At 39.1% G+C, this 14887-nt stretch overlaps 1 protein-coding gene across 1 annotated transcript; it reads left to right on the top strand.

Annotated features, from left to right (window-relative positions):
• The first annotated feature begins 453 nt into the window (after positions 1 to 453).
• On the top strand, positions 454 to 14253 carry LOC118556659 (NADH dehydrogenase [ubiquinone] 1 alpha subcomplex subunit 4-like 2). The gene is made up of 4 exons (XM_036124696.1): positions 454 to 687; positions 5492 to 5577; positions 10803 to 10866; positions 13524 to 14253. Exons 1-4 carry the CDS (start codon positions 646 to 648, stop codon positions 13578 to 13580), a joined length of 249 nt encoding a protein of 82 aa, XP_035980589.1. The 5' UTR covers positions 454 to 645; the 3' UTR covers positions 13581 to 14253.
• Positions 14254 to 14887: the final 634 nt, after the last annotated feature.

A 14887-nucleotide genomic window follows, 5' to 3' on the forward strand; every position in this document is an offset into this window, starting at 1 on the left:
AGGGAGCCTTTAACGTCCACAAGTGCAGCATCATTGACTAATCAATTGCCATTACTGTGCTTGCGACAAAGGGCGGGACCCGAGGGACATGCCCGCCATCGGTGTAACGTCTCCTTATGCTTGGCGCGATGCAATGCAAAGAAAAGTAGCACCGAACATCTCCGGAGGTATGATTCCAAAAGTTTTAAGGAGGATCCATGACTCATCAGCAATAACAAACTGTTATGTACTGTAGCTTCAGCACCAGCAGTCATGCTGCTGAATCACAAAGCAGTTTGGGACACAGAGCACTTGGTGAGCCTCAGTGGAAACATACAGTGCCTCGAACAGATGTGATTATGAGGATTAGGACTTACGTTTCTGCCTCTGCCTCTCTCTCTCTCTCTCTCTCTCTCTCCCCTCTGACCCTCCCCCGTATGTATTGGGAGGGAGGGAGGCAGAACGGCGGGGGAGACTGGCAACAGGTCTTGTTGCTCTGGGGGACAAACTGTACGTCAGACAACAAAAAAGCTCTTTCAATAAATCCGTGCAGAGACATTATCTCACATGGCTACAGTCATCAGTTGGTGACACACAGTTGGTTCCTATTTTTGTGTGGTTTATTTTTTTTATTAGGGAGGACTCATTTTCAGAGGCGTAATAAAGATGATTAAGATCATGATTCAGCATGCGAAGAAACATCCAGGGGTAGGTTGGATTACATGTGGTTTGTTGATCCTTAATTAATTCTGAGCTGTTCATTAGTAATGTTTTACTGTATCTATATGTACATTTGAGCCAAGAAAAGTTTATAAAAATTGTACCATCTTTAAAACTCTCTGATAAATGCATACAATATAGAAAAGCAGTATGAACGGAATGCAGGTTAACTTGCTTCCATAAAACAAATAATTTCTTTCAGTGACATGAAAACATTTTAATGATGCACAAGAAAAAACAATAATGTGACAAAGGCATTTCAAGGGTCATTAATGCTTAGCATGAAATGTTTGAAATAAGATGATGATCTAATGCAAAAATATATATATATAAACAAGCCGGTGCTGTATCAAGAAAGAAACAATGGCCAGTTCTGTAACACATTTCTTGCCATAACATCTCCTATTACTGAGAATTTATTTGTTAAAACAAATTCGCAGCAGAGCCAAAAAAGAGAAAAGGGTGAACATTTCAGCTGAAAACTCCTGATGCTCAGGAAACTTAAAAGATGACAGTTGAGTTCTTCAATAAAGCTAAAACGTTTGAAACCAGCACTGTGACAGCACATAATTTCCCTGCCTTCTTAATTTGCCTTTCTATCTTAATAAATAAAAAGAAGAAAGGGCGACACAAGCTGCGTGTGCTTGTTTTTTTTCCCCCCCTCTGTTGCCTCAGAGCTATACTGAGGGTGACCCAAATTCATGGACTGACAGGGCTGGCTTGGCAGTGCACCAGAAAAGTAATAAGGGCACCAACAGTATCGAACCCCTGCGAGTATAAAACACTTCCTATATTGGTCAGGCTCGATGGTTAAAGGTGAATGTGCTCAGTTGTGCGGCTCAGTGTGAAGATATCAGCACCATGGAGTAGATGGCTTTCGATACACAAGTGTGTCTTTATTATTTGCTCCATGTGTGTGTGTGTGTGTGTGTGTGTCAGATCAAAGCTGACCTGCTTCTGTGTGTATTTGTGCTGCTGCTTGTGTTTACTCTACCGATGGCAGAGCTGATGCTTCTGCACTCAGTCCGCAGTGTGTGTGTGTGCTCTATGAACCAATTTCCAAGGTCATAAAGTGTGTAGAGATGCTACACACTACATATAGGGTTCCCTACACTACTTTTAATGTCAAAATCCCACTCTTTCTTTCTTCTTTTATGGTTTCATATTTATCATGTAAAGCATACATACATACATACATACATACATACATACATACATACATACATACATACATACATACATACATACATACATAATTAGTGAGGTCATCCTGTAACTGGCGGGTAGCTGTCTGACCGTCTCAGTCGTTGTGTCCTCGGCTAAGACACTTCATCCAAATTGCCTGCTGGCGGTGGTCAGAGGGCCCCGTGGCGGAGATGCCTTGCTTCTGTCAGTCTGCTCCAGGGCAGCTGTGACTGCAATGTAGCTCTTCCGCGTTTGAATGTGTTCCGCAATGGGATAATAACTTGTAGTTATATATATATATATATATATATATGTATATATATATATATATATATATATATATATATATATATATATATATATATATGTGTATATATATATATGTGTATATATATATATGTGTGTATATATATATATATATATATATATATATACACAAGAAAAGAAAAAAAACTTCAGCTGTAAAGAGAAGGGTGGATTAGATGATAAACCCGTAGATAAATCAATGGACTGGGTGGATCGATTTTGTACACTATTATCTACAAACAAAAGAAGATGAAGTAAATAGTTTCAACTTCAGTGAGAAATATCCTCATTTCTGATTCATCTAGATTTTTATTTGTTTCACACAAACGAAAAAGCAACTTAAAGTGTATTTAAGAACCAGATTTAATTAATTGCCATTAAACAGTAAAAATTGGTTACTATGCTTAAATGGTAAAATGCTAATTTAAAGTGTAAAATAATATAAATATGTAATGCTTGGTGTATTTTAGAAAGTAAGGGGAACTGTGAAGATGTGAAGACTAAGGATGGAAACCACTGCCTGATGTGCATGACCTTTGGACTTCTCAGGCAGCCCTACATGAGAAACCTACATCCCACTGTGATCAGTACTATCTGGATTTGCATCTGGAAATGGGAACTGAAACTGTGATGCAGAAAACTAGTGCATATAACAGTTCTGCACACGAGTACAGTAAGGTTTCCTGGGCATAAAGTCTTCTGAAGATTTTTTGTTTTGCTTTTTAGCAGAACAATGTCAGACCTTTTTATCCAGGACTGGTCTTGTGGACAATTGAATTCTCCCTCCTACTGAAAATAAATCAGATTCTTATGAAGAAAAGAATACATTGACTACAACAATGGACTGCTGAGAAGCTGAAATGTTGTTGTCCTCTGACAAATGTGCAGTAATTAGGGTGAATCCTGATTCTGCTACTGATGCAGGTGGGAGCCAAAAGGTGTGAGTTTGGCCCAACGATGGTTTATAAAAAGCAGAATTCAGAAGAGATACCGGTCTAAGAAAACAAAAGTATTTGTAATTTCTTTTAGTGTATGTCATGCATTTTTAATGTACAGCACTTTGGTCACCCATGCGGTTTTTAAAATGTGCTTTACAAATAAAGCTGATTGATGCATGATCCTTTTTAACAGGAATATAAAAAAACTTAAGTTTTCTTTCAAACATGGTCAAGAAGCAACATGATCAAAACATCTTCTTGAAACAGCCTGCTTCTTACAATTAAATGAACAAGAATGTGTGATAACTTGTGACGTGTCGGCATCTTGACGGGGTGTCTTGTATAGAGAGGTACATTATATTACCAAAGGCATTCAGTCATGCAACCAAATCATTTAATTTAGGTGTTCTCAATCACTTCCCCGTCTACTCCGACTTGAGCAATGTCGCCCATGTAAAGTCATGGAGGGGTGTAAATGGCCAGGCAGCTGCCTTTTAGCTTCATATCAGCAAGTGAAACGTAAAGCATCAGATGTGACGTTGTAAAGCACACTCACTGAACTCCAGAGCGGTGGAGGCGTGTTCTCTGAGGTGACAAATCATGCCTCTCTCTCTCTGGCAATTTAATAGATGGCCTTTTTTTTTTTTTTGCAGTTCCAGTAAAAGGAACTCTTAACGCTTCAGCATAACCAGATCTTTCAGGTAATTTCATGCACCCAACATTGTGGGAACAGTGTGGCGACGGCCCCTTCCTGTTCCAACATGACTGTGCACCAGTGCAAAAGACAAGGTCTACAAAGACAAGTTTGGTGTGTTTGGAGTCCTAACCTCAACACAACACTGCTGGGATGTATCACAGCAAAAACCGAGATACAGGCCTTCTCATCCAACATCAGTGTCTGACCTCATAAATGCTATTCTGGAAGAATGGTAAAATAAATTCACTTAATACACTTCTAAACCCTGTGGAAAGTATTCCCAGAAGCGTTAAAGCTTTTGTAGCCGGAAAGGCCGGGACAACATCACATTAAACCCTGTGGATTAAGAGTGGGATATTACTCAAGTTCATGTGTGTAAAGACGGGTGAGCAAAAACATTTGGTAATATTGTGTATTTGAACCTACGCCCCTTACAGTTATAAATGTGGGGCTAAGGGAAATTCTTAATGTATGTTTAGGGTTAGAGGTGACACCAGAAAACGGGGTTAGGCCTCGCTGTCCTCTGTTCTCAAACGCTTTGAAAAAGGTAATCTAAAGAACAGACAGATGTAGCCATGAAAACAATTAATTTGCGTATGATTTCAAATACAGTAGAGTTAAGGGAAGACGCTAGAATTACTCCCTTCATTCTTGTGTTTGTGAAATAAAGGTTCAAACACGTTAAGAAACGTCTAGGTTTTACTGGCTCACGTTTTTTTGTAGCATGTTCCCTCCGTTCTGGGAGTGGGTGCGTCTTCTCGCGGTCCTGGGGGGTTCTGAAGGGTGTGCCCGAGGGAACGCTGCTGTATTTACCAGAACTTTTAACGTTGTGAAAAAAATCAAAGTTTTATCATTAGACATCCTCCTAATCAACAAGCCGAGTGGAGTTGCGTTTAACAGGGGGACAGATGTCTGGATGCAGCTGAGTAGAGACATCCTTCAGTTCAACCTGATCAAACTGTCAGCTCTCTACAGCTCGACTAGATCTGTGTGTGCTGCAAACAGCTGTTCGCCATCGGTGTGACTCTTCCCTCCGACTCGCGCACAGCAACGCAGGAAAGCAGATAAGAAATATAAGGCTGTGAAGTGTCGACAAACACATGCGGCGCGGTTTAAGGTTTCTCTCACCTAAGCTTAGGTGTTTAAGATGACAAATCCCATAATCCTCCTGTCCCCTTAACACACTTTTTTTTATTTTAATTCCTCCCTGTGTCACCATCCAGAGCCTCTGCACAGGCATTTGCCGGCAGTATGTGTTTGAATTTACTGATTTTGTGCGAAGGTGTGTGCGCGTCTGACAGGTATAGTGTCATAGGAACAATATCTGCCGCAAACACACACCACACACGTGCAGACGGCGGTTCTTCCTCCCTCGGTGTCCTTGCCTGTTCGACCCACACTGACAGTGAGCAACCTCGCACATGGCCTGAGCTTCATGCATATGCAAAAGGGCACAGAGAGGTGAAAGAAGAATGATAATAACTACCTGTATATGTGTGTGTGTGTGTGTGTGTGTGTGTGTGTGTGTGTGTGTGTGTGTTGGGGGGGGGGGGGTTCACACAGATGGATGTTCCTTTTGTGGGTGATGGCTCGATGGGATGTACTGTTCTTATGCTGTGTGTTGTAGTGGTCTGGGATTAATTCATGCTTCTTCTTCTGTCTTCAGTTAATCCCTCAGTTTTTCTTCATTACTCTGGGCATCTCAGGGGCCATGCTCTACCTGATCCGACTGGCAAGAGGGCCCCATGTCACGTAAGGCTGCCTGATGTGGTAATCTTGCTTCTGCCGCTGTTTGTCTGCACAGGATCTGTTCTTGTGAAATGTTTGCATTCCTGCGGCTTGATTCCAAACACAGGCTGGCAGAAGCTTTTTATCCGTTTAAGATTTTCCAAATTGTTAACTGTGATTTTCTTTTTTTTTTTTACATTTTTGTCACATTACTACGGAGCCCGGGAGAGCTCACTTTAAGAGATATTTTTTTTTAGGTCGTCATAATTTGTGAGCACGTTTCCTTTAATTGAGCCCTCGGTAGATCGAGATCTCGAATATACTATAACAAGCTCATGTTTACATGTGTCAAGACAATATTGAGTGCACGTTTTACATATTGTGGCCACGTTTAAGTAGATCGTGCACACAATGTTCGATAACCATGTTCACTAAATTGTGCCCTCGTTTTAGTAAATCGTGCGCTCATTTGAGTCAATAGTGCACTCGTTTAATTTATTGTGCCCTCGTTTTACTATGCTTAAAATGAGGGCTCAATTTAGTAAAATGAGCTCACACTACAGTAGAACGAGAGCACAATATAGTAAATTGTGCACACGATTTAGTAAAACGAGTGCACAATATAGTTAAACAAAAGCACAATTTAGTTAAACGAGAGCACAATGTAGTAAAACGAGCGCACATTCTCTCAACATGCAAAACATTTTGCGATGACCCCTCTAGGGCTCCGTACATTACAACCACCAACTTCAACATATTTTAAGGGGCTCATTATATGACAGAGCCACTGGATGTTGTGCATAATTGTGAGGTGGAAGAAGAAATATACATGATTATTGGAGTTTTCTACGCATAAAGATTTGTATGTATAAGTGTTGTATGTATATATGGTATTCAGCCTTCTTAAAATGGATTCCCCCATAAATCCATTGCAATTGATCCTAATTAGTAAACACACAGCAGTGCCCAGCTAAACTGAATAAACTACAGCACCCTCCAGGATTATTGTCACTGCTGTATACAGTTAAATAATAAAATATATTGTTATCATGGTGACCTGTTGACCCGAAGATGTGCCTCTTTGATGCAGGTTTCTACAAGTTAGCCATGTTTTTTTTTTAAACCTAAATTATCATCCTTCTTACCGTGTCTCATGTGAACAAACATCCTCAGGTGAAGAGTATGTTTCCTTGTCTTTACCGTTTTGTAGAGTGGCTAAGAGATGTAGGCCTCTTGGTCACCTTATCTATATTTATAAAAGATAGTCCCGGATTGCTAAATAATGCTCTTAGACACAGAAAAGTCTGGCAATTTTTTTTTAATAATTTTTGACAAAAAACAATGTTAACATATTGTCTTTTTGTCCAATGAATAAGTTCACCTAAAATTAACTTCAAGTTCAAGTTTTTCTAAAATGTTAATTTAGAGATTTTGATGCTACTATAAAAATGTATCTATGTTGAAGTTGTTGTTTTGTTTTAATAGACTTTTTAAACTGCTTTACCAGAGGTGCCAATAAATATAGACAGGGTTATATTTAATCGTGTTAGATGAGCAAAAGGCGAAATGTCATTATTTTAGATAGAGAGAACTAAAAAATAATGACGTGAAGAACTAAAGGTATCTTTTTAGATAGAGTATGGTATGACGTCACACACTATGTCTCTGTGTTATTCTCCAGTCTCTTGTCTCTTGTCCATGTGAACAGCTGCCACTCAGGGATTAGCCCCTCCCTGCCCATAAAATGCCACCGTCAGAGCAGTGTAGCGTAGCGTAGAAGCAAAATGGCGGCGTGCATGTCCAGCGGATCGAAACATTCTCTTGATAGCAGCATTATAAAGTTATGAGTTACTTACTTCTTCACTAGACACGTTCCTCTGAAAAGTAATGTTGTTTTGGGGTGTATTTATCCTTTGCAAAAATGCACATATGAGGCCACGGGTGAGAAGGGAAGGGGAAGGGGGGGGGGGGGTTGCAGCTGGAGTGGAGGTAGAGAGAGGCGTGGCTTGTCGCACATCTTGTTTTGGTCTACAGACAGTGCTCAACAGCTCACCTGTGGTGAAATTTTGTTTATTGCTCCTTTTTTTACATTTTTAATATTTTATTGCTCCTTAACGCCGTGTAGTTGCAATATTGTTATAATCCTTACCTTATAGTTGCAAAATCACTGGTTGAGGAATTAGCTGATAGAATGTGCAGCACCACATTGCTCCTCCCTGCAGCCCTGATGCAGACACTCAACATAAAATAGGCACAAGAGGGAAAGCTGACCAACATCTTTCTCATAAAAGCTAGTGAAGTGTGCACAACAACATCTGGTTTGGTCAGAAGAGTGTTATAGAGCTCTTTGGCCACCATTACCAAACATATGCTGAGTAAAAGAAAAAAATGTATTTAATAGAACAACAGTTGCCAACTCTAAAGCATGGGGGTGGTAATGTTCTGCTTGGGGATTATGAAGTAAAAGAAACAAAAGAAAACAGAAGGGTATGTTCTGTTAATGTTAGCAGAATCTAGGTCCAAATGTTATGCAGTCATTAAAGAAAGTGAACTAAAAGCTTCTTCGATAAAACAGAGACCCAGAGCTGAGCTCATAATCCACACTGACCTGCTTAAACCAGGCAGAAATTTTGTCTCCCCCATCTGGCTGTAGAAGGATTACACAATCACCATCCTTGCATTTTTATACTTCAGTCTGTTTATGAGCAAAAAAAGGTTGATTATTTTTTTCTTGCTATTTGTTGTCAGTAACGTTTTACACTATAGAAAATGCCATGTTTTTTTTAATTAGTGAAAAAAACACTAATACTTTAGAAATGTCAACACACACACAAAATTCTAAATACATAGCTGGAAATATGACGGGCTTTATTAGGGACAGCCTTATATAACTATAATGGGGTTGGATGCAATACATTCTCTGACTTTAACAAACACAGAGCAAAAGGTAGAGGGTGAAATCTATGAATCAAAAGAATGTTAGCTGCTTTTATTAGTAAGATAATTAAAGTGGTCAAAACAAAATAAAAAAAAAAGTAAATTAGTGTTTTCAACCTGACCCTTTTTAAATATAGATATGTTGTTTGTACATTTAAGGGGAACAAAACGTTTGGATTTTTGTGAAGTGTAATCCATTTGTGAAATATTGATCAAACTAAACAGTTTACAGTGACTCATATTAAACTTAGCGAAATTAGCAGGAACATTATATCATAATAATGATAAAAAGAAAATTAAAAAAAACATGCATGTACTGAAGGTCTGTCTGAAAACATTAAAGGGATGTTTTAATATTTTTGAAGAACATCTGTTAAAACTTCATATCCACCTAGAGGCTTGAAGTAGCTAGTCTGAAAGACCAAAATCCTCTTCTGCCTTTTTTCACACCAGAAATGTCATTGCTGTTTTTGAAAATGTTATTAGCTGATTCTTTCAAACTTCTGATGGAAGAAAAAAATATCCTACAGGAATTTCACATGTGCAAAGTCACATTTGAAAATGTGTGATCACCTAAATGTGATTAGCCACATTTAAACCCTTACATGTGAAATATGTGAAACACATTTAAAACAGGTTTTGTACATTGAACCCATGGTTTGGAGTGTTTGGATTGCATGATATATAAAAGGTGAGAAATCTTCCACATGTAGAATATTTTCCCATGTTTCATGTATCCAAATATTATAGTGTAGTGCCTCACGTTGTACTGGGAAATACTGTTTCTTGCGTATTAACAGGAAGACGTATTTCGCATGTGGAAAGTATATTGTAGCATTTTAAACAAATGTGGAAAACTTTGCAAAGTTATCCCACAGGTTTTATTTTTAGGAATTATATCATGTAGCAACATATTTAAATTTGGAATCTTTATTATTCTATAAAAGAAAAATGTATGCCAAAATATATACATAAAAACATGTTTTCACATCTGCAACATTTAGCAAAAAATATTTTCCCCATTCTTTTTGTACTCTATCAAACATGTGTTTTTCTTCAATGGGAACCTTTAAAGTCATGTTTGCATTGAACATTGTTGTTTTATTTACAAAGAAGACAGTTATGCACAGAAAATGAAGCTTGGAGGCGGTGCACCACCAAAAACATTCCTTTGTGAAACAAATACTGAGCATGGAGCACGTAAAGTGTTGCCAGTCAGAGTAACTATCTGAAACAAAAGTAAAGCCGTGTTACAAAAGTAAAAATAGCATTAGTTTTGAATAAATGGTACTTTATTGATTATTACACTGCCTTCATTTCAATTATGTATAGTTCCTTTGGCCAGAAACAGTGTTGTGTTCACTGAACATGTTTCACATACGAAGGTCATCAGTTGCACACCACTTCCTGCCTCGATTTCACATGTAAAAAATCAGCTACCATGTACATGGCCATCCAGCGCAAACAGGACTCTTTAAAGATTTATATTGGGCATTTGCATAAACCACTATCGAGTTTTTTGTTAGACGTCCAATTTAATTTCTGTTACTGATCTTCTGCCGTAAAATATCAAGAACCTTCAAACAGAACCTTCCATTAGAAATCACACACTATTCCTGTAAAAAAAGGTTGTGGTAATCCAGTTGTAAAGATAAAAAAGAAAAAAGAAAAACCCTCACAATTTGTGTGTTAGAGCCACACAAATCGCAGTGAACTCTGTGACCACTCACGTAGAGTAAATGTAGATGGATCACGTCCCATTTCAGGCCACACAGAACCTCTTGTTCTGGGGGTCAGCCATAAAGCCTGACCTCATCACCAGCTGGTGATGAGTGCTGTGGTCAGTGACGGCCTCCCTCTCAGGCTGCCCAGTGTTTGTTGTAATGGACACACAGGAGGACAGACGTGCTCCCTCTGCCATCCCTGTTTGTTTGTGCTTTGGCTGCGTGGTGGGCTGCTGGAGGAGGAAGTGGAGGAATGGACTGTTGCTGTGGAGTGCTGTGAAATCCAGACTTTAGTTAATGAACAGGCAGAGAACTGCCAATTTACTGGGCTGACTTCATCTCATAATCAGTTTTTTTTCCCCCTCCTGACGTCTGTCTCCCTTCAGCCTGTGAATCTCATTTTGCTTCCGTCCTTCTGCTCCTCTGTTTTCTTCTCCCTTATTTGTTACATCATCCTTATAATCTTGTCCGTCTTAGTTAGCTTGCACACAGTCGGTGTTTTTTTCCCCCCTCTGTCTGAGACTCAATTCTCACATTTTTATTTTGTTCTCTCTTTTTATCTTGTTGCGAATCATTTCACATTTGCAGCTTCTGGGACAAAAAGAACAACCCTGAGCCCTGGAACAAGCTCGATCCGACCTATCAGTACAAGGTGACAATTCCCATCACACACAGTACACAGCTGCCTTCCTGTTCACATTAACCATGCTTCCAGAAAACAAAATCTTGACAAGAATGGCGCTGCTTCTCTGAGTCACCGAAAATCTAGCAATCATCATAAGCTTAAAACTTCTCCACAATGAGGCAAACAAATCGGTGCTGGCAAAATATCACCAGATCATCACAACTGCTTTCAGCCTTTTGTCAACAATGTTCAAAGATGGACTTAAACAAAATTGTGGAAACACTGCATTTGAAAAGTATTCATGCCCTGTTTCACTTTTTGTTAAATTAAAACTGCATACATCCACGTTTTATTAGGATTCTATGCATAACTGTGGAGTGGAAGTAAAGTAGTGCATTGTTTAACCACATTTCTCTCTAGAAGTCTGAAAACTGTAGTTTCCAGCCTTAAACTGAGCTTTGAACATCTCACAGAGCACTGTTCAAACATTATCAGAAAAAAAAAGTATTGTGCAACTGTAAACCTGACACGAGATGTCTGTCCACCTAAACTGACAGGCAAGGAAATAAGATTTAGTTTATTTATATCGTGACAATTCAAAACACACGTTGTCTCATGGCACTCGACAATAAAAAGAATCAGTTCAAACTAATCATATGGTGAGAGATTCCAAGTCAATTACACACATTCCAATTGATCCTAGTTATCAAACAATGCAGTCAAGTTCAAAATGATTAAAAATGTTTTCTATCTAAGATATTCAGAAGATTGCATCGAGTGCAGCATTCACTCCTCCTGGAGGAGCATGCAATTAGTGGACAGTCCCATTCATTGTGTCGTTAACTCTGCAGCAATCCCTAGCATGCGTGTAGCAATAGTGGAGCAGAAAGATCCCCTTTGAAGGAAAGAAACCTGCAGCAGAACCAGGTTTAGTGTGAACAGCAATTTTCAATGACTGACTGAGGGTTTGAGAAGACGAAGCATACACACCAGAAACACAGAAGCACTGATCCAGGGGTACTTTCTATGTTTAAGTAGAGTAAAAACTCAATGGCAGTACTAGCTCCTTGAGTGGCTTCATCTAGAAGAGAAACATAGTTAAACAAGTTTACAAGATGAAAGAAAGGCCACAGCAAAAGCTCAGCCAGTAGCTGCCGTATGTGTAGGAGAACGATAAGATTAAACACTGGAAGACAGGGCCAAATGTATCATCTAAGGCGAATGCTTATGGGAGGATCAACTCCACTGATGCCCCCCAGAAGGTCTCACAGCTTAAGTGAATGCCAGGTCAGATACAGCTTCTATGAAGAGAATAAAAAGCATTAATCAAATTCCCAACAGAGTGACCATTGGTAACTCTGGAGGAGCTGCAGAGATCCACAGCTCTGTCAATGCCATAACTTTCACCCAGTCAGTCCACAAATATGGTTTCATTGAAGAGAGACAAGAAGAAAGCCATTATCAAAATAACTTGTGTTTGCAATTTGTAGAGGAAGCAGCAAACAGTGTGCTCCGATCAGACGGCACCAAACTTGAACTGCATGTAGCCTGCATGTAAAATGCTCTGTGTGGAGGAAAACTAATACTGCACATTCAACCTGAACACCTTGCCTGTAGGGAAACATGGTGGTGGCAGCATCATGCTGTGGAGATGGTTTTCTTAATCAGGAAAGCTGGTCAGAGTTGATGGGAAGGGGGATGGCACTAAGAAAGGAGGCAATCCTTAAAATAAAGCCGAAAAAGCGATACAATTCACTTTACAGCCAGACCCTGAACATACATACAGAATCATTTGTATAAAAAATATTCACATGTTAGAACGGGCTAGTCAAAACCTAGACTTAAGCCTAGTTAAAGTTTACAATTTGAAGTTGTTCACAGACTAAGCTTGACAGATTTTGCAAAGAAGAGCGGGCAAAATAATTTCAATTTCTAGATATACAATGCTTATAGAGACGTATTCCAAAAGGACTAGAGTTTTTTTTTCTTTCTGTAAGGCAAAAAACTGTGTAAAAATTCAAAAGGTATTAATGCTTTCAAGGGAAGGTAAAGCCTGATAATAACCTGAAATGGACCCACTAACACTATCTACTCAAAGTACGGCATAAAACCAACAATTTGACACAATCTGCACAGATCTAGACGGTGTGATTTTAGAAAAAAGACCCCTTTTCTGAGGATTTCTTAAGGCTGGGGTGCTTGCCAGAGGAATAAAAGTTGCTGCAGACAAAAGGTCAAGACAAAACATGTTTAATTCTCACCAGCAAGCCAAAGGTCTCGCATCGAAATTCCACCGACGTCCAAACAATAACCATAATGAGGAGGGGAGACTGAGAGCAAAGAAAGGGGAGAAGCTTTTAATGGTTGAATGATCATGAAAAGTACATGTAGAGAAAATAATCAGTGCAATAAAAGAAATAACAGCTTTTTAAAGTAGATAGCCATGATTTATGCAATCACCCAGTGACCACAATCCATCCAAACGTGGCTATAATGCATTCCAGGGTGAGAATCTAGGGGATGAAAAAAAATTACAAAAAAATCACAGCGAATTATGTTTGTGAGGGTGTGTTTGTACAATTTTAAACCCTCTTCATTTTTTTTAACATGCCCTCCTGAAGACAGTGTTGATGAATTTAATTTAAGCAAAGCAGATTTAAATGTATTCCACCTTCCCTCCACAGTTTGTTGCCGTCAACACGGACTACAAGAGCCTGAAGAAGGACAGACCTGACTTCTAAAGGTCCTCCACGCAAGTGCAGGGACACCAAGTTCAGCAGGACCTCCACTTCCAGCTGTCACCTCACCTCATGTGAAACTTTTATGCACATTTAACCCTGCCTATGCCTCTGCAAACACAACTCTGAGCTAATAATGCAAACAAACAAACCTTTAAAGGTACCATGACATCCCTGTAAAAACCACTCCATGTAGTTGATATTGCTGCATGTGTAAATTCTCCAAAGAATTTCAACTTGTTTTGTCAGGCCAAATGTCCCTCCTCAGTAAAAGGGTTAGTTGTGGTATTTATGGAGTTTAGTTTACGTTTCAGCATTAACAGCCTATAGTTTTTAATGCCTACCCCTGATTGGGGCCTTAGGTTATATAGATTCACATATGTTTATTCTGAATAGAAGTAACATTACTGCTTTGGAGTCAAGCTTTAACAATATAGATCATCTGTGGAGTGAACGAAGGATTAGAGTTGTGGGCAGGAGCCTTTTGAACTTTAAAGACTTGAGTTTGATTGTTGGAATACCAATTACAACAATCAACAATCCCTTTGTCATTGAGAAAGGTGTGACTAATCTGACATGTTATTTGTTTAAAATGTAAAAAACAGAAACCCTAAACATTGTCTTAGCTTTTTGAAAGACACCTTTGTAATTTTTGAAATAAAATTTAATAAAAAAACTCAAACTTATGATTCATTTTTGGCTTACGTGTCAACACTTTTCCAAAGCAGCAGTGGCCTTCATTCATTGGTTCATTGGACAAGAAGTGGGGCAGCCAGAGAACGGAAAGACAATAATTGTCCATCGCCAGGATTTGAACCCAGGACAGCTGCATCGAGTACTGGAACCTTAATTTATGGCACGCCTGCTCTACCAGTGAGCCACAATGTGCTCCCCAAGACATAAATATATGTTATGGAAGATTTAAAAACACTTTTAGAAGCTTTAAGGCCAAAAAAAAAAATTATGTTTTTATATTTCCCTTTATTACACTGGGAGACCAATTGATACTTCCTACTAAAACACTGTCTGTGCTCATAGGTTTACCATCATAGAAGAAGGTAAAAGAGGCAGGTGAACGCCTCACATTAACTGTCAGATTATACTGAAGTTTTACTCAGTGCTTAAAACCAGCGCACACTGAGGCTTTAAATTTTCTTTAAATGACTCCTAATGTGACACAAAGACATGCAAATCTCATCGGCAGCCTGGAGGTCCTCTTTGTTGCCGTGGCTGCTTTAGTGAAGGAGACCTTAGAAATGCAAAGATGCACCTGTAAGCGTTCTGTGAGGTTTCTCTCTGACACTCAGCAT

The sequence above is a fragment of the Fundulus heteroclitus genome, chromosome 20 (genome assembly GCF_011125445.2).
Source record: "Fundulus heteroclitus isolate FHET01 chromosome 20, MU-UCD_Fhet_4.1, whole genome shotgun sequence".
NCBI classification, from domain to species: domain Eukaryota; kingdom Metazoa; phylum Chordata; class Actinopteri; order Cyprinodontiformes; family Fundulidae; genus Fundulus; species Fundulus heteroclitus.

What these genes read in the sequence shown, in the direction of transcription:
- LOC118556659 (XM_036124696.1), top strand. Translation starts at nt 646, where the DNA reads ATGATTAAGATCATGATTCAGCATGCGAAGAAACATCCAGGG. An exon ending in GCAAGAGGGCCCCATGTCAC is followed by an intron (nt 5,578 to 10,802) that starts GTAAGGCTGCCT and finishes TCACATTTGCAG; the next exon opens with CTTCTGGGACAAAAAGAACA. An exon ending in ATCCGACCTATCAGTACAAG is followed by an intron (nt 10,867 to 13,523) that starts GTGACAATTCCC and finishes TTCCCTCCACAG; the next exon opens with TTTGTTGCCGTCAACACGGA.